The sequence below is a fragment of the Mus caroli genome, chromosome X (assembly GCF_900094665.2).
Source record: "Mus caroli chromosome X, CAROLI_EIJ_v1.1, whole genome shotgun sequence".
NCBI classification, from domain to species: Eukaryota; Metazoa; Chordata; class Mammalia; order Rodentia; family Muridae; genus Mus; species Mus caroli.
In genome coordinates this window covers 128,665,822-128,688,143 of record NC_034589.1, presented here as the reverse complement: position 1 = coordinate 128,688,143, position 22,322 = coordinate 128,665,822, and the positions used below count along the sequence as shown (strand labels likewise).

The 22,322-nt window shown below is 37.5% G+C and overlaps 1 protein-coding gene across 3 annotated transcripts in view; it reads left to right on the top strand.

The window, feature by feature from the left end:
• Positions 1–22,322, top strand: part of Nup62cl (nucleoporin 62 C-terminal like) — a 56,104-nt gene that overhangs the window by 16,887 nt on the left and 16,895 nt on the right. For 2 of the 3 annotated variants that reach the window (XM_021153755.2, XM_021153756.1), the window contains exons 2-7: positions 7,168–7,273; positions 11,292–11,448; positions 17,709–17,859; positions 18,109–18,158; positions 18,296–18,430; positions 20,455–20,566. In XM_021153755.2, coding sequence (XP_021009414.1) covers positions 7,219–7,273; positions 11,292–11,448; positions 17,709–17,859; positions 18,109–18,158; positions 18,296–18,430; positions 20,455–20,566 — 660 coding nt within the window. In that variant the 5' untranslated portion in view covers positions 7,168–7,218. The remainder of the gene's footprint in view (positions 1–7,167; positions 7,274–11,291; positions 11,449–17,708; positions 17,860–18,108; positions 18,159–18,295; positions 18,431–20,454; positions 20,567–22,322) is intronic. The other variant, XM_021153758.2, reaches the window with a different exon arrangement.

The following is a 22,322-nucleotide window of genomic DNA, read 5'->3' as shown; positions in this document are numbered from 1 at the left end:
TGACAGAACTGCTAGATGCCACACAGGATTGACCCTTAATTATTGTGTAACCTTCCATTCTTTCTCTGGTAATTTCATTTAATCTGAAGTCTACTTATCTAGTAATAATACACTGAATCTTTCTGTCTGTTGATTAATGTAGCATGGGACACATCTTTTCATCTCTTTATTCTTAGCCTGCCATTGTAATTGTTTTTGAAATGAATTTCTTATACACTATAGACATGGTCCTTCATGGCTTTTAAATCCCTCTATCGGGCTCCCTTTTGATTGGTATACACAGATCACTTAACATGTTCTGTAATTATTGTTCTACTAGGGTTGAAATCTGACATTTCCATATTTTTTTATTATTTGCTTTTGAAGTAGGACCTTGATTTGTAGGCCAGGCTGAAGTGGAATTCATAATTCTGCTTCCGTGCTAGGATGAAAGCTGTGTGCTACCGTACCTGCCTTGTCGTTTCTTTCTTTTTCTTTTATTTTGTTCTCTGTGATTTTGTTTTATATTCATTTTTTTCTTTCCTTTCTTTTCTTTTTTTTTTTTTAAATAGTCTCATGTATCCAAGGCTGGCCTTGAGTTCATGATGTGGCTGAGCCTGACCTTGAACTCTTGATCTTCCTGCCTCCATCTCCCAAGTGCTGGGATCACAGATGTGTGCCAGCACACTTTCTTTTTTCATTTGTTCTGCTTTCCATGTCTGTTTTTTCCCATCCCCTCCTTTTCCCATTTACTATTTGGGTGTTTTAAAAATTGATTTTTGCTTTCCTATATTACTTTTGTTTTAAACATGAAACAAAACATGAGTTAATTTATTAACAGCTTATCTGAAAATGACAGCATCTTTAGGCAGTTGCTCCCCCCCCTTTATTTACTTATTCACTTTACATCCCAATTGCAGCAGCCCTTGCTTCAGTTATCTCCTCTAAGTCCCATCCTCACACCTCCTTCCCCCACTGCCTCTTCCCCTTCTCCTCTGAGAAGGAAAGTCCCACATGGGTACCAACCCTCCCTGACTTAACTTGTACTTTGATAATTTCATACCTCTATCACTTCTGATTACTTTCTCCCTAGCCTTTCTTATCTCCTTCCTGTTACAACCAACCCTTCCTCCCAGCTACCAGTCTCCTTTTCAGATTCATGGCTTTTAATTTGGTCTGTGATCCATTTGCTATCATCAGGATTATCTGTGTGGGATTAGAACTGTTAACTGGAACCTGCTGGGGTTACCAGTGGGTACACAACTAAATACGGTGACTATCCCCTCCCTCCCTGGATCTCCCAGGAACAGATAGCTGTGCAATAAGGGTTAAGGTCTCTTGAGTGCCTCCTCCATCCTTCCTGACATGTCATGGGTCCATTCTTGTGTAGATCCAGTGCACAGATCCACACCTGTTGGGCACTCATGATTGCAATGGCTGTGTCTTGCATAGAAGATAACATTTAGCAACATTTTCTCTGTTTTCTGGCTCTTACTCTTTTTTTTTTATTCTGTCTCTACTTCTGAGCTTTACTATCTGGTTTCAGGTTGAGCATTCATGTGCAGCCATGATGAAGCTTTGTTCACTTTGTTTCTGGTGAACAAAGCCTCTGATGTTCACCAGAAAAAGAGGCTTGGCTGACTAAGGCTGAGAGTAACGTTTGTCTATGGGTATAAACAGATATTTAGAAGGCAGTGTGATGCTATGTCAATTTAGCTAAACAACAGTATTCCCTCCCCTAGGGACTGTTGTCTCCTAGGCTATGAGGGTTGGCCACATTTTTCATTTGATGCAGAGGCTTTTAAAAATTATATATATATATATATATATATATATATATATATATACATATATATATATAATATATTTAAAAGAATTTTGTCTACATATACAATGTATTTTGAGCATAGCCACTTACATTTCTCCCCTCCACATTTCCCTGGACCCCTCCAACAGGACCCCCCTTCTCAACTTTTCTCTCTCTCTCTCTCTCTCTCTCTCTCTCTCTCTCTCNNNTNTNTATATATATATATATATATATATATATATATATATATATATATATCTTATCCAGTACTATCCATTTCTCTGTAAGTTTCATACTTTTAATATTTTTTATATCTAACTCATATTCCATTGTGTATACTGCATTTTCCTTATCCATTTGTCAGTTGATTGATGTGGTACTTTGAATGAAAATGGCCCCCCATATTCTCAGAGAGAGCAGCACTATTAGGAGGTGTGGCCTTGTGGGAGGAAGTGTGTCACTGGGGTCTGGTTTTAAGGCTTCAGATGCTCAAGCCAGGCCCAGAATCATTCTCTCTTTTTGCTGCCTGCTGATGCAGATATAGAGCTCTTGGCTTCTTCTACAGCACCATATCTGCCTGCATGCCACCATGATTCCCACCATGACAATAGACTAAACCTCAGAATTGAAAGCCAGCCCCAATTAAATGTCTTTATTTATAAGAGTTGCCATGGTTGTGGTGTGTCTTCACAGCAATAGAAACCTTAACCAAGACAATGGATATGTATATTCAGTTTCCTATCTTGTGAATAGAGCAGCAGTAAACATGGATGTGTAAGTAGGGCTGTAGTAGGACATAAAGTCCTTGGAGTGGCATGTATTGAGTAGAGCTCGTTTAATGTCCTTCCTTGACAAAATATAATCAGATGCAAAATATCAATAGTGCCAAGTGAAGAAATCCTATTTATGATTAAGGAAAAGAAGGTTTTGTTTCTTAGATCCTTTTCTATTCTGGAGTAAGATTCATTTAACTTAAAACTAAGTCATATTACATGGTATTTGCTTCCTTAGCTATCTTCGGGTATGTGATTTAAGGACAGGCACTGAAATTATGCCAGTATTGGCGATAAATGATCAGGATTTTAAAAATATGGGCATAAATCAAGTAGCAATTTAATTAGAGCTAGTGAAGAGATTTCAGTAATACAGCCATTTACAAAATAAATAATATAAAAAAATCAATAGTTTCACTATGTTTAGGCAGTAGTTGTTGGGAAATACAGCTGAGAAAAGGCCCATTAACAGTTTCAACCAAAATTACAAAATACCTAGGAATAAACTTTTGAAAATATGCATGCCTTAGATGGAAAAAAAAAACCCACAAATTTTTACTGAAACCTATAAAAGATACATTGACTAATGAACAGGACCAGTGTATTCAGAGACTTAGTAATATCAAAACAAAATTTATGTTCAAATTAATCTGTAAATCTAATGCACTTCTGGTTGAACCATGGCTTCCTTTGGGTAGAAGGTAAGGAACAAAGAACTTGAGAGGATTCTAAAATTCAAGTGGAGGAATAAATGCATGCGACGGGCCATCCCTGATGGGTTAGGCAGGTAAGGATGGGATGCTTTGGGAAAACTATTATCAAAATGCATAAGCTTAACATGTTAGGTAATATAAAAATTAATAATTTGAGGGCTATAATCAGTGAGATTCTATCCTATAACTGGCCCAGGAAGTAATAATCAGTGAAATATTTTAAGGCAGAGAAACAAACCCGTGCGTACGAAGCTGACATTTCAAATCCGTAAGGGGGGAGGCTAAAATAATAAATAAATGAATTGTAATAGCTGGGTAAGTGTTGTTTGCCTAGAATATTAATCATAAGAAATATTGCATGAATTACAGGTGGAAAATAGAGTGTATAAATATTTTAAAGGCGTAGGTGAATATGAAACTGTGAAAGTAATGTTTCCCACACTGGCTACAAGAACATGTACTTATTTCTAATTCGTAAATAATATAGGCTAATGGTCTCAAAATAAAACTATAAATTCTATAAATAGATATACTATGCTTCCATGCACTGCACCCCTCTCTGTTTTCCATACCCAGCTGCTAACCACTGTCACTGTGTTCCTCCTTCCAGAGCCTTTTCAGTGACAAAATCTTTGTTCTTAGCCTCCCACCTTTACAAATTATGATTATTGTAGTTATTATTCATATGTGTGCATGTGTGTGTGTGTGTGTGTGTGTGTGTGTGTGTGAGAGAGAGAGAGAGAGAGAGAGAGAGAGAGAGAGAAGGGGGAGAGAAATAGGTAGATAGACAGAGATGGGCTTGTCACACAAGTCATGGCTTACATATAAAGTTCAGAGGGCAACTTTTCTTGGATCAGTTATCTCTTTCTGCCTTTGAGTGGACTCCAGGGACAGAGCTCAGGTTGTCAGGCTTGCATTGTCTTGTGACACTGAGCCATCCCAGGGGTCCCAAACTTCCATCTTTTTTAGACATAGATAATATAGTCTAGATACCAGTGTGTATCTTGCTTTTTCAACTTGTAAGTTTGATACTACACTTATTTGAAATCTTTTGCATTATTGAGAAATTCTTTAGTATATTTCTCATATTATCATAGTATTCCATATTCTGGATGTACTATAATTTGTATATCTACCCCCTTGGCATTTGATATATTAGCTTCCTCTTTTTGCGGATACTAACAGTAATGTAGTGGATACCATTTTGTTGCATTTATTTATTTGTGTGTATATGTGCACATCATAATACCTGTGTAAAGATAAGTGGACATTCTGTCCTACCAAATGCCCCACCCCACCATGTGGATCCTGGATATGGAACTCAGGTGTTTATGGTTGGTGCCTAACATCTTCTCCAGCTTAACCACCTCTCCAGCCTTAGATATCATTTTATGTGGTATTTCACAAGGACACAAGAACATCTTACATATTTACCGTGGTAAACTATACATTAAAAAATTAGCATGGGCAGTGATAGCACACGCCTTTAATCTCAGGAGGTAGGGACAGGTGGATCTCTGAGTTTGAGACAAGCCTAGTCTACAGGGTGAGTTCCAGGACAGACAAGGCTCCACAGAGAAATTCTGGCTCTGAAAGAACAAAAATAACCAAAACAAGAACAAAACCTAAACAAACAAACAAACAAAACAAACAAACTCTTTGTCACTTTAAGTATGCAGTTGTCCACTTCTAGGTATATAGTTCTGTGCCATAAAGTGCATTCTTTGTGGCTACATCTCCGCAAGTATTTGCATCTCAGATGGTAGATACCTTTGTCATATTTAAAACGTTGACCACCTGTCTTCCACAGAAGCCATGCTACTTCATGGATTAGGAATCCATGAAGCTGGTTGGTTTTGTTTTGTTTTGTTTTGTTTTGTTTTGTTTTCTTGATGTCCTTAATAGAATGTGTTAGTAGTTTTTGAGTTCTTGTCATCTGCTATGTGAAATTTCTCTCAACGTAGGTACAGTTTGTACTTTTCTCTTAAAAATTAGATTGATCACTTTCTCGTGTTTAAAAGGGAAGGCCTTTTAAAATATGGTATGAGTCCTAGATTAGACCATGAAGGGAAAAAAATGACACAACGATTTGGCCACTTATTAACGTAGTAAGAAAATTAAAAGTCATTGACAAACTGGGGTAGGAGAGTATTTACAACAAACATATAACAGAATAAATAGCCTTGCTATTTCATGTTATTAAAAATCATTAGTAAGAGCTGAGGATGTTCTCTTCTCTTTCTGGTTCGTTAAGTGTTTTTATCATGAAAGGGCACTGCATTTTTGTCAAATGCTGTTTTTTCCTTCTCCTGAGATGATAATGTGTTTTTTAATAACAGTATAATTGACATATAATTCACATCTTGCAATTCACTCTTTTGAAATTGTTCAATTCAGTGGTTTTTATTATAGCCACAGAGTATACAACCGTCACCAGCATGTAACTTGAGGACATTTTCATTCCCCCTAAAAGAAACCCTGGGCCCAGTTAGTGGTCACCCTCCATTAACCCCAACCCCTTCCACCCTGCAGCTCCTGCCAACCACTAACACACTTTCTGTCAATGGCTTTGCCTATTCTGGATAATTCATATGATTGAAATTATAGAACACATTGCCTTCTATGTCTATTTTCTTCATTTAGCTTACTAGTCCCAAGATTTGTTCATGCTATAGCTAGATCAGTGCTTAATTCTTCCTTATTATCTCTGGTAGACCGAAGGAGTGAGACAACTTCTTGTTATCATAAAGCTACCTGACACCTTTTAATTGCTTACCACCCAATCTTCATCTTATAAAAGGGAATCCTTCAACCGGAACTACTTCACGATCTGTTTTACATAAAGGCATTCTTTGTGGGACAGTTGGGGAGCTCTCTGTTCTTAGGAGCAGCTGTTAGCTCTGGGGCAAAAATCTTTCATTGATTGGGGACTTTAGGTGCTGGGCAGTAGTAACAGCCTGTTGATCTTGATCGCCTTTTCACTTGGGGAAACTTAAACCTGCAAAGAAGTTTAGACAAGGGAATCAGAGTGTGATGACTGGATCCCTACTATTCTCAACCCTCTGTATCCTGGAGTTTCTAGCCTAGGAATGGGAAATGGCTAAAAGAAACACGCTCCCAAAGCTTTGGCTGTCCTCGCCAGGAATTCTGCCCTTCCCATCACTGTTGGAGGTGGTGAGAATGCTGGCTGCTGGCTTTCTCATGGAAAGTCGGTGTCCCTGACATAGTCGGAGCCAGAGGGCATCCAGTCTCCTAAGCCACTCTTATCTGGGGTGTTACTTGTACACAGTCAAGCAAGGGGATGGGAGGAAGGGCAGTGAGTTCTGGCTCATATGCCATATGCAGAGCATCACTGTGAGATCCCTGGACTTAGTAGATGTTCCTGAAGAAGTATTTCCTCACTCACTGTATACGCTTAGGGCAATTTCCAGCAGTTTACAATTTTTAAAAGCCACACTCACCAGCTTCAAACCATTTCACAGAAGTTCTTACACTGAACTTTCAGGGAGGGCTTGCTTCTCATAGAAGGCTCATAGCAGGCAGCACTGAGGAGCATTTTCAAAATAAGGCTCTTGCCAGTACCAGGAAGCAGGAGTGGGTGGGTTGGGGAGCATGGCGGGGGGTGGGGGGGAGGGCATAGGGAACTTTCGGGGAGGAAACTGGCAAAGGGGGATAACATCTGAAATGTAAATGAAGAAAATATCTAATAAAAAAATTAACCCCCCCCCAAAAAAACCCAAATAAGGCTTTTACTAATTTTTTTTTTCCTTTAAGACGTTTCATTTGTAGTTCTTGCTTTTTCCATTCTCTGTTTTTCTTCCCCCCATGTCACTGACTCTTGTACTGGTGTTTTGCTTTTGGAGAGTTATATTTTACTTGTTACTCTGACTTTTAGGTCTACTTCAGGATCTACTCTGTGGATACCACTGAGACTTTGAGGACTAAGATGTTTCCTTCAATGCCGTATGTTCCTGCCTCCATGGCTTCTCAGGAACTCTCATGTAAGTTCTACTCATTTTAAAGAAATTACTGTTATTTTCCATGAGTCCACTTAACTCACTATACCAAGAAAAGCTATAGGTTCCCTGTATCTTATAAATAATCACTATGTTTGAATTCATCGACCACTGTTGAGATCAGTAGTAGCTTTGCATAAAGCTCATTATTATGGCTATATGATGTTTATTATTATTATTATTATTATTATTATCAATATCTTAATTACCTTTAAATTGCTGTGGTAAGAAACTATTTCCAAGGCAGCTTATAGAAAAGAAAGAGTCTCAAATAGCACACACACATAAACACACACACACACAGTATTTAGCAAAAGAGAAAACAAATCAAACAGAGAGTCTATTAGGGTTTACTTGGATTTTCAGAGACCTAGAGTCCATGAGCATGGTGGCAGGGAACATGGCAGCAGGCAGGCAGTCATGACACTGGCACAGTGGCTGGGAGCTTACAAATGATTTACAGCCACAAGGCAGAGAGAACACCAACTGAGAATCATATGGCCTTTTGAAAACCCCAAAGCCCACCACAGTGACACACCTCTCCAACTAGGCCACACCTCTTAATTCTTTTCAAACTATTCCACCAACCAAGAATCAAGTAGTCAATCATATAGGAGCCTATAGAGGCTAATCTCATTCACACCAGCACAGTAAATATAGCTTATAATGACACATTTTAGCATCTATTTCACTAACACTGTGGTGTTTTAAGATAACTATAAAGAATAAGAAAGGAAGCTCTCCAAGTACACCTGAATAGAAGAAATCCTTATTGTGTTTGTGACAAATTCAAAAGCATAATAAATGTTAGAATCTTCCTATAGTGTATTGTTATGCACATGCTCAGCTGATTTTTGTCTATTAGAAGTCTGAAATTCGCAAGGCAGTAGTGGCGCACCCCTTTAATCCCAGCACTCGGGAGGCAGAGGCAGGCGGATTTCTGAGTTCGAGGCCAGCCTGGTCTACAGAGTGAGTTCCAGGACAGCCAGGGCTACACAGAGAAACCTTGTCTCAAAAACCGAAGAAGGAGGAGGAGGAGGAAGAAAGAAGAAGAAGAAGAAAGAAAGTCTGAAATTCATTACTTCTTTTGGTACTAACTGTAGTACTACTGTTATTCAAATATGCCAGAACTAGTTTATGTCTTTAAAAAGTGTGGGAAATTAATTAAAAATATTGTACAAAAAGTTATGAAAAAGTAATCCTCCCATTATAATAATATTCAAGATTCTTTTCCATTTCGGTTGGCAGCTATTACTTCTGTAAGGTATCATTCATCAGATATTTTGCTTTTTCTAGTTACTCATGTTTTGGCAAATGCTGAAGATGGTTGCTTTTTTATTATAAAAATCATATATATATGTACACATGCACGCATATACACATATAACATATCCTCAGGAAGACAATTTTGGCTTGTTTTTTTTCTTCCAGACTTAATCCCATACATATAAAACATATGTTAGGTTATCTGCTTTCTGTAAGAAGGAGACCATTTTATCTGTTCTAGTTTGCTTTCTGTATCACTGTGACAAAACACAGACCCATAGCAAGTTGGGGAAGGAAAAGCTTTGCTTACAGGAGCTCAAGGCAGGAACCTGGAAGCAGGAACTGAAGCAGAACCACTGCTTACTCAGTTGCTCTCAGGCTCCTGTTGAGACCCACCTGCGGAGGGGTGGCACTTCCCACTCTGTGCTAGGCTCTCCTTCATCAATTACCAATAATGAAAATGCTGACGCACACATAGTTGCAGGCCATCCTGATGGAGGCAGTCCCTCAGTTGTGGCTTCCTCTTCCCAGATATCTCTGTTTAGTTTTAAGTTGACAAAAACAAACAAACAAACAAACAAACAAAACCTGCCAAGCTTCACTTTCAGCCATGAGATTTATCATTCCTCTTAGGTCTCTGTCTGTGTTTATCTGTCCAGGTCAGAAATTCAAGTTACTGTATTAGAAGATCTCCTCTGGACAAGATCTCCTCTTTCCCTAGGAATCATTTTACTTTCCTTTCTTGGATATATAATTACTAGTGTTTTCAAGAAGAAAATGGTGCTATCTGGCTATCCAGAACACAACTTGGGATCCTATCTGCAAGCTCCCAGTATTATTGATACTAACCCCGAGAATCCTTTGTGATTGGACACAGCCTTCTGTGTGTTGCTCATTTCTCCCTCACAAGGGCTAATACAAGGGATGCAGTATTACCAAAAGGTTCCTTCAGCCCAAAGGGATAGTGAGTTTTAGGAAAATTTCATGCAGACTTTGCGTGGTGCTGTTACTGCAGTGAAAGTGGAACTTAAGAAAAGTTCATGCTTCGTCCTTGGGGATTGCCTCCATCAAGTATCGCATGCAGGTCATTCACTGGTTCTCCTTTGATCTAGATTTTTTTTTTCAAGTTTCTCGCTGGTTTCTCTCCTGCTTTTTCTGACTTTGTATTTTGTCTTGTTCCTAATTTCGACATGTTTGTGACCCCTTTATTCTAGGTTTTGTTCTTCAGCTGTCAGTCTTCTCCCCTCCTCCTGCTTAAAGTTGGTTTTTTTTTTTCCTTCCATTTTTGGCATATGATTCACTTTCCATTTACGTTTCATCTGGTTCCATGTTTCTGCATGTGTTCCTATATTTCTACACAGGGTTTGATTCTTTCATGTCACTCAACTGTTGACTATGAGATTCTGATCTATCCTATGTCTAACTAGAGCCTTATTATTATTATTATTATTATTATTATTATTATTATTATTATTATTTCATTGGGTCCTCTCTTAAGCTAGTGGCATATGGGGCAGCTTCCTGTACTTCACACCCTCATTGCTGACCAGATGTACTATGAACAAGGAGCAACAGACAGTTTCCTGGAATAAAGCAGGGCTGTCTTTAGCTTGGTCCTGCAGCAGGAATGGAGTAGATTGGGCTCTCTTAGACTAGTGTGTGCATTTAGCAGGCACCATGATTTCTGTGGTTATATAGTACAGCCATTAACCTGAACATATTGCTAATTCAGAAAGCTAGACTAACATAAACCATTGTGTACAAGTAATATTTATTACAATTTGGGGGGGGTTACACTAGAATCATTCAATTGCCAAGAACATTTGAAAACTACAGAGAATCAAAAAGAAGAAAATAATACATTCCCAATCCCCACCAGCCATAATTTTCCTGCATTGTTCTTTATATGCTTGGCAGAGAGTAAGGATCAATAGTGCTATTAAAGTTATGAAATTATGAGTAGATGTCAGCAACACACATAGGAAACATAGGACTTAAACTAGGATGTTTATTCAGATTTAGTCTATGAGAGGGCAAGGATTCTAGACAGAATCCAACAACAAAGTTATAAAAGAACTTTTGGATGTAAGGAAAACTTCAGGAGGCTTTGTGTTGATGAGGTTGGCAAAGATGCATGCCTAGTGTAAACTAAGATGTAGACAATCGGGTACTTAGTTTTCTCTATCGACGAGACCCCAGTTTTTTCAAAATCACTTTGGTGGAGTTCTTTCACAACATACATTAAGATTTAAAGCATACCAGCCTCTTGATTTAGCAATTTCACTTGTACGAATTAATTTCTCAAATACACTCATGTTATTATGCAAAACATGTACAGAGATTTTTTTGTGTACATTGCAATTATTTTTCTTCTTTGAAAGTTTAGTAAAACTTACCAGTGAGGCCATCTGGGTCTGGTGTTTTCAATATTTATGGGAAGAATTTTGAAAATTGATTGAATTCCCTTAATGGTTATAGAGCTCCTTAAGTTGTTTTATATTTTAATGAATCTCTCCAGGAGTTTTCATTTTCAGCACTGAGGTTAATTTAGATGCCTGACGTGCAGTATATCACTTCACATTACAACAATGTTGGGTTCAAATCCATGGCTTTGATTTCAAATCCTCATTAACAAGGGCTCCTCCCCCCCACTTTTTTAAAATCTTGAATGACTGAGGCAAATTTCTCATTCCTTACTAACACTATACATTCTCACCAACACTATTTTATTTTCTAGCCACAACCTCAACGACTACCACTACTACGGTTACCACCAACACCACTACCACGATTACAAGTGGCTTCAACCTGTATGTGAGACCACCTGCATCACCTTGGCTGAATAACACTGGCTTGATCAATGTGGCTTCTATGCCTTCTACCATGACTGTGAAGTAAGCTTGTCTATTTGAAATTTTCTGTTGTATTTTATCACTTCATAGGCATAATTGCATGGGTAGCTTTAAACTAGTATTTTATAAATCAGTTGAAGGAACAGGGAAGGATTTTCTTTTAAATGTAGCTCTGGAAAGTGAACAGTCAACTTGCTTCTGTAATACCGTTACAATATAGTCATTACTAGTACTACTAATAGCTATAATTTATTGTGCAACTCTGCATGTTTAGCAAGATGACAATGCTTTAAGACCATCATATCGTTTAATACTCATAATTATCCTATGAAATAGATACTATTTTGAGGTCCTGTTTTATAGAAGACTGAAACACATTGAGATCAGGTAATCCTTTAATGGTCGCACACTTTGTAATGTGTGTGCCACACCAAAAATATTCAAGCAGTTGAACTCAAGAATTTACATAAACTTGTATGTTATATGAAACATCCTGTGTGTCCTTTGCACAGTTACTACAATGACAGAATCTTGTGTTACTATAGGGTAGAACTAGCTAGAATATTGACATTGATTCAGTCAAGATACAACATAGGGAGCTGGAGAGAAAGTTCAGCAGCTAAAAAGACTCGCTGCTAATCTGCAGGACTAGTGTTTGAACCTCAGCATCCAGCTCCAGGGTTTCCAACACCCTCTTCTGATCTCCATGGGCACCTGTACACCTGTGCACACATTCACGCAGATACATGTGCATAAAAAAGTACAAGTAAATATAAACATAATTTTAAAAATATACAATATAATAAAAATATAAATATTTTTATTTATAGTAAGTAAAATAAGTAAAAGTAAATCCAAAACATAGTTCTGTCACCACAAGGATTCTACATGGTGCCCTTTTATAAGTATATCTCTCCTTTCATTAACTGGGTAGTAATTAATCTGTTCTTCATTAACATATTTATAATATTTTTAAAATGCTAAATAGGTGAGCCACAGCATATATGTCTTCTAAGAATTGGCCTTTCTTTTTTTTTTCATTAAACATATTCCTTCAGTTTCACATAAAAGTTTGTTCTTTTTTTTCTGAGTGGTATTACATGCTGGGTATAATGAAGTTCATTTAAGCATAGATGTGTTGATAGGCATCTAGGTTAATTCCATGTTTGGGGCTATTGGTATGAACATTTGTGTACCTGTTCCTTTATGAACTGAAATCCTTTGTATCTTGGGTAAATGTCTAGGCATGTAGGTGCTTGTCAGCGTGACATTTGTGTATTTATTATTTTTAGGTGCCTGACACTTTCCCAAAGTGGTCATGTCATTCTGGTATACTTACCAGTAGTGTGTCAGTTACCCAAACGGTCCATTTTTACTTGCTCAGTAGTGGCAATGTGACATTGTTTATTGCCGGTCTTAGAGATGTGAAGTGGAATTATTGTGGTTTGAATTCTAATGTCTGTTGATGTTGTACATCGTTATTTTTTCTCCGTTCTTTGAGAATGTAATACAGTGTGTTTTGATCCATATTCATCCTCTCCTCCAGCTCCTCCCAGATCCACCCGAGTCATACTCACCCGACTTTTGGTTCTCCTTTCTTTGCTTTTAACGCCCATCAAGAAGTCCAATCTATCCTGACTATATATTATTGGATGTGTGGGTTTCCTTCAGCTACACTCTTGAAGAAAACTTACTGGGTTTCTCCCCACAGCCTAGACAAGGGTGGGACTTCATGCCTACCTCCCCTTTCTATGCTGAGGTTTGGACTGGTTTGGGCTTGCTCAGGCCTTGTGTATGCTGTCATAACTGCTGGGAGTCGCTGTGTGAAGCTACCCTGCTATGACCTTATATTCAGTCATCTGTTACCTCTGTCCCTTACACTCTCCATCCTGGCTGGCTCTGATACAATGATATCTATTTTACATATTTTTGTATTTTTATATATGTATTTGTATGTATGCATGTGGATTTGGATTTTTACTCTTAAGTTTTGATAACAGAATAATAGCATTCAATGAATCAGTACCAACTTTCCAACCTATAAAATGCTCTGGGAGGTCTTCTTACTTCTGTTTTTCTCAAAGAAATGGTTAAGTTGGTGCCGACTCATTAAATGTTTCTTTAATGAAAACTTCTGTGCCCAGATACATCGCATGCAGACTCCTTTAAATTAAAAACCAACTTATTTAATGGATCCAGAATCAGCCAGACTGTCTAGTTCACCTTTTTTTTTCTACTTCCTCTTTAATGAGCTTCAGTAGTGTGTGATTTTAAAGGAACAAGTCCAGAATTCATGAACATCCAGTTGCCTGTGCTCACCTCCCTTATTGTCTTTGTTACGTTGGAGAGGTGTTCTTGTTTCATTTCTGATACGGGTGACCTGTGTCTTTCTTATATGAATTTTTTATTGATATTTCTCTAAAGAACCAGCGTTTGTTTCATTGATTAATCTGTAAAACTTGCCTGTTTCCAGGTTCACTGTTATCCACTGCTGATTCTTTTCTCCTGATTGTATTGGGTTCATTTTCTTTTGCTAGTTTCTTAACGGCTGATCTTAGACTATTGATTTGAGGCGTTTTCTTCTCACTTCAGCCTGCACTGCTATAAATAGCCTCTGTGCTGCTTTTCCTGCGGCCCACATCTTTCATTATGCTCTGATTTCATTTTGAACAGTGGATTATTTGGAAGCATGTTGCTTAATTTCCAAGTGTTCTGAGATTATCTTCCTTTCTTCTTGAATTAGTTATAGTCAGTGAACATGCTCCATATGATTTTAGCTAGTTTATATTTGTTTACAATTTTTTTCTTGTGTGCGAGGGAATGGGCTGTGTTACAGACTGTTCCATGGAAACCTAAATATTGTTTTCTTTTATCTTATCAAGTGTATGTTCTATGTATTTCTATTATTATATGTAAAGATTTTGGAGTTTTGCCTTAGTCTAGTAGTTCCTTTGGTTGTTGGAAAGTAGCCTTGTGAAGTTGTCAACCGAATAATTTTGGATCTATCTTATTTTCTCTCTTTAGTTTTATCAGTTTTTCTTTTGAGAAAATTCTAGTGCCCTTTATTGTTATTTTTTTAAAGTATTACCACACAAAGAAACAGTCATCACTGAAACATTTCCATACATACACATCATCCCAGGTTTCTTCCCCCCTTCCCACATTTCTTGTTAGTAGTCCCTTCCTCCCCCTAAACAGTTCCCTCCTCTCGTTTCCAATTCTATGCTGTATCCTTTTCTTACTGGCTTGGAGGCTTTACTGTTTGGCTGCATATACATTTGGATTGGCAGCTCTCTCCTTGTACCTTGACTTCTTTATTAGTCTGTCACTTCCCTTGTCTTTGCATATGGTAATTTTTGGTTGTTCTGTAATGTAACCTATACTATAGGAACATAATCTTTTCTTTTAAAAAATAGTAAATACTTTTGCACCTTCAATTCTTTTACCTTTAGACTTTCCATATTTTTGGAGTGATTCCGTGTAGGCCATATATTGTTGGATGTTTTTAAACTGCAGTATCAATCCCTGTATTGTATTTGCTATAGTTAGCCCATTTAGCGCTGAAGTGGTTATTGACTGTCAGAGCTTGACTCTGTTTGGTTATTTCATTGTTAGTTTTCACTTGTGTTCTGTTTCTCCTTGTTTTTAATCTAACTGTGATTAATGGAGAATTTTAGGGAGTTTTACCTTGTTATATATATGGTGTTTTAAAAACTTATTTCATATAAATTGTTACTGGTTGCTGTGGATATTAACATATGCATAAATAACTTAAAACAGTCTATTTGTATTGACTTTTCACCACTTTGGCTCAAGTAGAGAAACCTGTAACTTACTTTTCCTAATTGTTTTTTATCTTGTTGTGTTGTTGTTGCAAGTATTTATTCCGTGCACATTGACCGCAACACCACAGAAGGCTGTGTTTTTCATTCCCACGGACAAATAGAGTCTAAGAAATCTACTGAATGGTGCTTCGCCATTTCAAGGCGACCTTCTAAGACTTGCCATTTCCTTTCTGCGGAGTTAATCTTCAAGGGTAGATTTGTGTGCAATGCCGTACCTTAGTTGTTCACTTGTGTAAGAAATCTTTATTTCCTCTTCATTTGTGAAGCTACGAAGGTCATGATGAACACATTGTTTTCCTTCTTCCTTACTTTGCAAGCGTGCAACTTCTTCCTAACCTATAAATTTCAGATGAGAAGCCAGCCAGCTAGCATTCAATAGCTCTTCTATTTGAAGCACATTTTTTTGTTTCTGTCTAGTTTTTTTTTTTTTTTTTGCTTCCCCAATTTTAAGTGTGTGTGTGTGTGTGTTGACCTTTCAGGAGTCCAATTACTCTGTCTCACCGTGGATTTTTCTAGAGCCCTTTCCATACCATAGTGGCTATCCCAACTGTCTAACACCATGGATTTTTGTGAGCCATCCTAGTTCGGTTTGTTTACCCTCTTAAATTGACATGCTTATGACTTTTCCTGAATTCAGGATGTTAGCAACTTTCCTTCCCAATAATTTTTCAGGCCCATTCTCTTCTTCTGGAACTTGCATATACTTTTATCTCATTTCTTACTGTCCTCCTGGGCCCTGGAGGATTGCTTTCATTTGTCTGCCTTCTCTTTGTTGTTCTGTACATTTAAATTACCTGCCAGTAAGTTTACTCTAGTGTCAAACCCTTCAGGAGGGCTTATTATTCCAGTTATTTTATTTTTTAGTTGTTTATTTTCTACTTGATTTTTTTATAATCCCCATTTCTTTGGGTTTTTTATTTTTTAATTTCAAGAGGATTAAAAATTGCCCTCTTCAGACATTTTTTAGTGGCTGCTTTAATATTCCTTTCAGACAGTTCCCAACATCTGATATCTCTTAATGCTTTTATCTGCGTTCCTAACCTCTTCTCTTTGGAGTGGTGATTTTCCTAGTTCTTGATATGGATCATTTTTATTGTGTCATGGGCATTTATCAATTATTTTAGGAGTGTTTGGGTCCTATCTGTAGCTTCTTCATTTTCATTAGATAGCCCCTCTGTTGAGATGTAGTGCGAAGAGTGAGTGGGCTTTTATGTTTCGCTTCCCATTGAACCTTGCCCCCCAGCAACCTAGCAAAAATGGAACCCTGAGTCATACTGCATCACTGCACACAGGTGGTGTGGAAGTTCAACTCTGAGCTCTGCTGACTCATTCACCATGAAAGTGGGACAGTGTATCACACCAAGTCACTAGCTCTTGTAGGAATGTAAGCCCAGCATGCAGATGGGGCCAGGAGCTCTAGAGGAAGAGACAAGTGATGAGCTAACTCAATACTTAGTTGATATAAGGGTAGGCAAAATTTCAACTACTTGTACCATGCTGACAGAGGATGCAAAAATACCAACTACTTTACTTTTATGCTACTTGTTTGGCCTTAAGTATACTCTGTTATATAATGGTGGCTTGGCCCTCTACTGGGCCTTGCTGACACAAGGCTCATGGAAGAAAGAGGATAGTCCTTCTTTGATTGGCCTCCACTTTTGGTTTTGCCCACTGGCAAGCAGGTTAAACTCCCCACCAAGTCTTAATTGACTTCCAGAGCAGAGGAAATGGGAGACCTTAATAATCTGAATTTGTCTTAGAGTGTTCAGTCTTTAGAGGTTAGATTCCCTACTGGGTCCCTGTGCTACCAGAGCAAATGGAGAGGCCTGCAGATTTACCCACTCTTACTAAATCTTGTTGCTTCTGAGAGAGGATTCAGCTTTACCCTGACATTATATGTCCCCATTATTACCCCAGTAGGAAATTAGACTGCTACATGGATCTGCCAGTAAAGTATTAACCTATTACTTCCCCCATTGAGCTCCACTGATACTATCCCTGCTAGAGTCAGAGTTTGCCCAAGTTGTCCTGATCACAGAATATGGAAGATCAACTTTTAATACAATCAGCAGGGGAGGTGGAGTTCTGCACCGTTCCTTGTGGCTAAGGGATGCCTTGTCTTTTGTGAAGCACACTTTGACTTAGATGGGTAGTTTCTGGAGCCTCCATCACGCTGTGCTGACAGCACGGAAAGCAGAAGCAGATTGTGGCCTTGACTTAGCTCTTTATATTTTGATTTAGTAGCCATCTTAAGAAATATTAATTTGCTCTAGTTTGCTTAGGATAATTTTCAGAGAATTCAACTGGATGTTTTAAAATCATCTTTCCATGTTATAATTTACAGCAGATTGGAGAATCTCCCCACAGGCTTTTCTCCCCTAGTCTTCCTGTGAGGCTTGTTTAAAAAACATGATTATACTTTAATAAATATGATCATATTTTTATAAATTTTTTTAGCTCAATAGTAACTCCTGTGATGACTTATGGTCCTCTGGAGAGTATGGCGAACAATTGGAACTATCAGCTACAAGAACAAGAAAAACACTATTTTTATCAGGCCAACCAATTCAATCTTTGGAACCAAGCCCTGCTTGAGTCTGGTAATGAGGTAAGAAGATATTCTCATTACTCTCCCTGTATTGTACAAGAACTTTCAGCTAAGCACATGAGAATAGACTTGAGTTTCCTGCTGCAATATTGATGAGTACCTTAAAAACATTTTCCTGAATTAATATGCTCTCTGAATTAGGAAGTAAGTGTTTGGTAGTTGAGTGATGTTTGAGAAAATGTATATTATTCTAAAATTTCTGAGAAAATTTGAATATCAACATAATTTTGTTCCTATTTCTCTTTAAAGCTTGCTCTTTTGTACAACGAAGTGGAAAGAGTGAAAATTGATCAGAGCAGGTAAGACCCTTGATATCTTTGATTGAAAAACTCAAGATACTTTTGTTCTGTTTTTTTTTTCCCTTGCTATTTATTGGCATTTAATTTGTTACCCAAAATTGCTTGTATTCGCCCTTCTGTTGGCTTGTTTTATTCAGGTTGGAACAAGAATTGGATATTATCCTGTTCCAGCAGAAGGAACTGGAACAAATGTTGACTCCTATAGAGGAGCTTTTGAAGGAGCAGAATGGTCCTCTTAATATGATGTATGTGAATAAGGAGTATGAGATGATGTAAGTAACTACATAAAGATGGAAGAGTTGGGCAGAAGGAGGGAGAACTTGAATCACAAAGCAGAAAATAAATATTGGTAGAAAAGGGCAAGTTCTAGTTGGTATTTATCAGCTTGTTTGACTGTAGCATGTTTATCTTTAACGGATGTTTGCAAATGAAGAAATCATTCTGGCAGCTTTGTTTTATAGCGTTTCATTCACTATTATTAATCTCAAGCTCATGCTTGTCGACTATAAAGTTTTTGTATTTGTCAAGTATATTCTCAAAGTGGAAATACAAAGCTTACTTGTGATGTCATAGTATTATGGAATATTTCTGGCCTCATATTGGCACAACTAAACCTAATATTCATACAGTGGTTTTAGGCATACATTACTTGATTTTTCAAAGACAGACTGGTAATTTGAGGATGAACTATGGCTTTCAAAAATGGAGTGATTTTTGTCAGGGTTTCAGGCTAGGTATGTTTTATTTGTGTACTGTTCAGTTTTTACTTTGTGTCTGTTCGCTGTCAGGGTTCCCATGGTAACTCTGTCCCTGGACCTGTGATTTGATAATCAGGCCACTTTAGAAAGCATTAAGAGACGTTGTGTGACCATACTACATAATCTAAATTGCGAGTAACTTGGGCTCACTTTGTCAGTGGCTTGTTAGTGAATTGAGATGGGGCCTTTATGCTTTGGATTTTTTTTTCTTGGTTTTTAAGACAGGTTCTTAGCGGTTTTGCCCAGGCTTATGTCAAACTTCTGGGTTAAAGTGATTCTGTCACCTTATCATTGTGAGTAGCAGGAGCTGCAGGCACATATCACAGTGCCCAGCTGAGCCTTTGCAGGCATTCTGCTGAACTTATTTGTTATAAGGCTTGCACTTGACGTTTTTGTAAGAATTTTAAATGTGGGTAAGTATGGCTAATTTGTACTGACCTCAATTTTATTTCTAGTCCTGTTTCTGTGTTTCCTTTCTCTTTCCTTTTTTTACGTCTTTCTTTGCTCTATTCTTTGGCATTGTTTCTGCGAAACACACATGCATGCCTATGTATACACACACACACACACACACACACACACACACACACACATTGTTTCTTTCTGCCAAGGCTGGCCTGAAAAGCCTCACCATCCTATCAATACTTTGCAAGTGCTGTGATTACAAGGAATGTCTCACCGTGTTCAACTTTATTCTATAGGTTTTTTTAAACCGTGTGTTTAGAATATATTAACTGTAGATTTGGGGAAGAAAACCTTAGAAACATTAACTCCTTTCCAATTGCTCTTTTGTACTCTAATACATTCACCAGGATTTTCAACAGTTAGACAACCAGTTACATAGGAATGATTTGGCACAGAAAGCAATGGATAGTTACCAAGGAATCTGAATGAGTGTTTTAATTTTATAGATAATAAGGTTAAAACATCTTCTCTTTGCTTTTAATTCTTATAAACGTATCAATAGAGCAGACTAAAGCAAGCAAGCAAGCAAGCAACCTTTCTCCATCACTTCCCTGCTCCCTGCTCTGTCTGTCTCATAAACAGTTTGGGTAGAGTATTTGAGAATTCAGGCCACTGATTAGTTTGCAACTAAACTTATATGTATCTACTAACTTTTATTGTTGTGAAGCTTGTTTCTCAAAATATCTGTTCTTACTTGCTATAGTATACCATGTAAGGCTTTACTATGAAACTTTATGTATTCTCAATCATTGAAGAAATCTCAACATTTACTAACTATTGCTAAACAATGGTCTTCTATCTATCTAAATGTCCTATGCATATATTCTGGTTCCACCAAAGGGTTCCTTTGCTGTAACACTCATCAGAAATTTAGCCAGAGGCTAAAGCCTTTGCCTTTGCAGTCTTAGGTTATGGTGGTAACATTGAATTTGTGGGACTGTATGTCCTTGGCCATAACTGGAAACTAATGTAGGGGAGTCGAGACATATCTAGTTGACAATTTCATCTCTATATGTCAGTAACAGTAGACATGAGAAACATCTCTTGTTACTCTCTTTCACTTCTCTTTGCAGTTACAGATTGGCAGAAATTATAGATGCTGAGCTGAAAAGGATGTCTCAGGATCTCAAGGACATCGTTGTTTACCTGAATTCACTGGCGCATCCTGCTGATGCTACTGAACAGGTATGGTCCCTGCCCTTTTGATTTAGACAGCCAAGATTTCATAGGAAATTAGCCCTCTGTGGCTCTTTTAATTAGTCACATTCTCCTGTTCTCCAGAGTACTCCTTATCTGCCCTCTAGAGATATGAAGTCCTTAGGCATGATTAGTGGGACAGTGAATATTTAGTAAATATTTACAGTTGTGAGGTTTTTGTGGTTATTCCCAGGAGGGTAAAATAAATGACTCTCAATGTTATTCAGGGCTTAATTTCTACATAATTAAACAGATCCTGGTACTTTGTTTTCACTCTTATAAATATGAACAGATATGTCTAAATTTGTTAGACATGTTTAGGCACTCTAATTTATATCTTTAAAATATAGTAACTTAACTATTAAGACAACATTTTCCCATAGAAATTGTTTTTGTTAAATGTCGTTATGTTTCTAACTGCTTCATAGCATCCTACTTAGTTCATAGAGCAAATACATTATATTATGAGAATTATGACTGAGGATCCTGTTAGAATTGAGATTCTGTGAATCAATTTGGCAGTAAGAAAGAAGTAGGGGGGTTCTCTTTCAATTTTCTATACTCCAATTATAAAGAGCGTATTCCCCCTATCTTTTCCTATTGTCCAGAAGCCTAAATGAAGTCCTCTTTCCCCCACTCCCACTCAATGGGACTAAAGCTAAGAGGAATCTCCCATTGTAGGAGCTTCTATTGTGCTTTTTCTCATTAATTATAAGTAGATGTGAGGCTAGATCTGGATAGATGAAAATGAATAACATATACATAAGTGGCGATTATTCTCTAGGAAGCTCTTTGTCCAGTTAGATGCAGACAGTTCTTTCTGTGCAAACATATTATTACCGAATTTTTTAATTATGAAAAGACAGCCCGTTATAGTTGAGAAACTATTAGAATTTTGACACATGATCTCCTTGGGTCTCTGCTCCTTCTTTGCAAAATGTCAAGGATAGAATAAATGATCTGCAAGTCCCTTTCAGCCATAAACCAGAGCTATTCTCTTCTTAGCATCAATCTAAAATTGAACAACGACAAATATAAATTAGTCTGGAATTACCAATGCTACCATCTGCCCTGTGTTCACAAAGATGATCAAGACTTGACAAAGTACATTTCTATTAGATTCTGAATGTAATTCTAAGATTTAAAATTGTTTTTGTTATGATAGGTTTCTGATGCATAGATAAATATAAGCAGATTTAGACACAGCACAGAACTGATGTCTAGTCCTGGAGTGCTGAATTAATTTGAGAAGTGTTGTCAACAGAGTTAGTAAAATCCATCTTTGTCATTTTCTCAACTTGGCCCACGATTATTTTGTTTCACTGGTGACTAGGAAACAGTCTTTTGTTTTCATTTTTCCTGGTAGGGATAATGGAGATGTTTAAGATGAGTGAGTTAAGGGTAATTACTGTGTGATAGGAGGACAAAGGAAGCGAGATATCATCCCTCTTTTCAGATAACATAAATTATTGAACAGAAAAAAAAAAATCACACCTACTGAATGATAATGTTCCTATGGATAATGTGATGATCATTACAATCACGGTACAAAAATAGGAGCTATATGTTCCAGCATTCACAGTGCTGGGATTTAATGACTTTCGTTACTCTTTTTTTTTTAATATTTTTATTATATATTTTCCTCAATTACATTTCCAATGCTATCCCAAAAGTTCCCCATAGCGCCCCCCACTTCCCTACCCACCCATTCCCATTCTTTTGGCCCTGGCATTCCCCTATATTG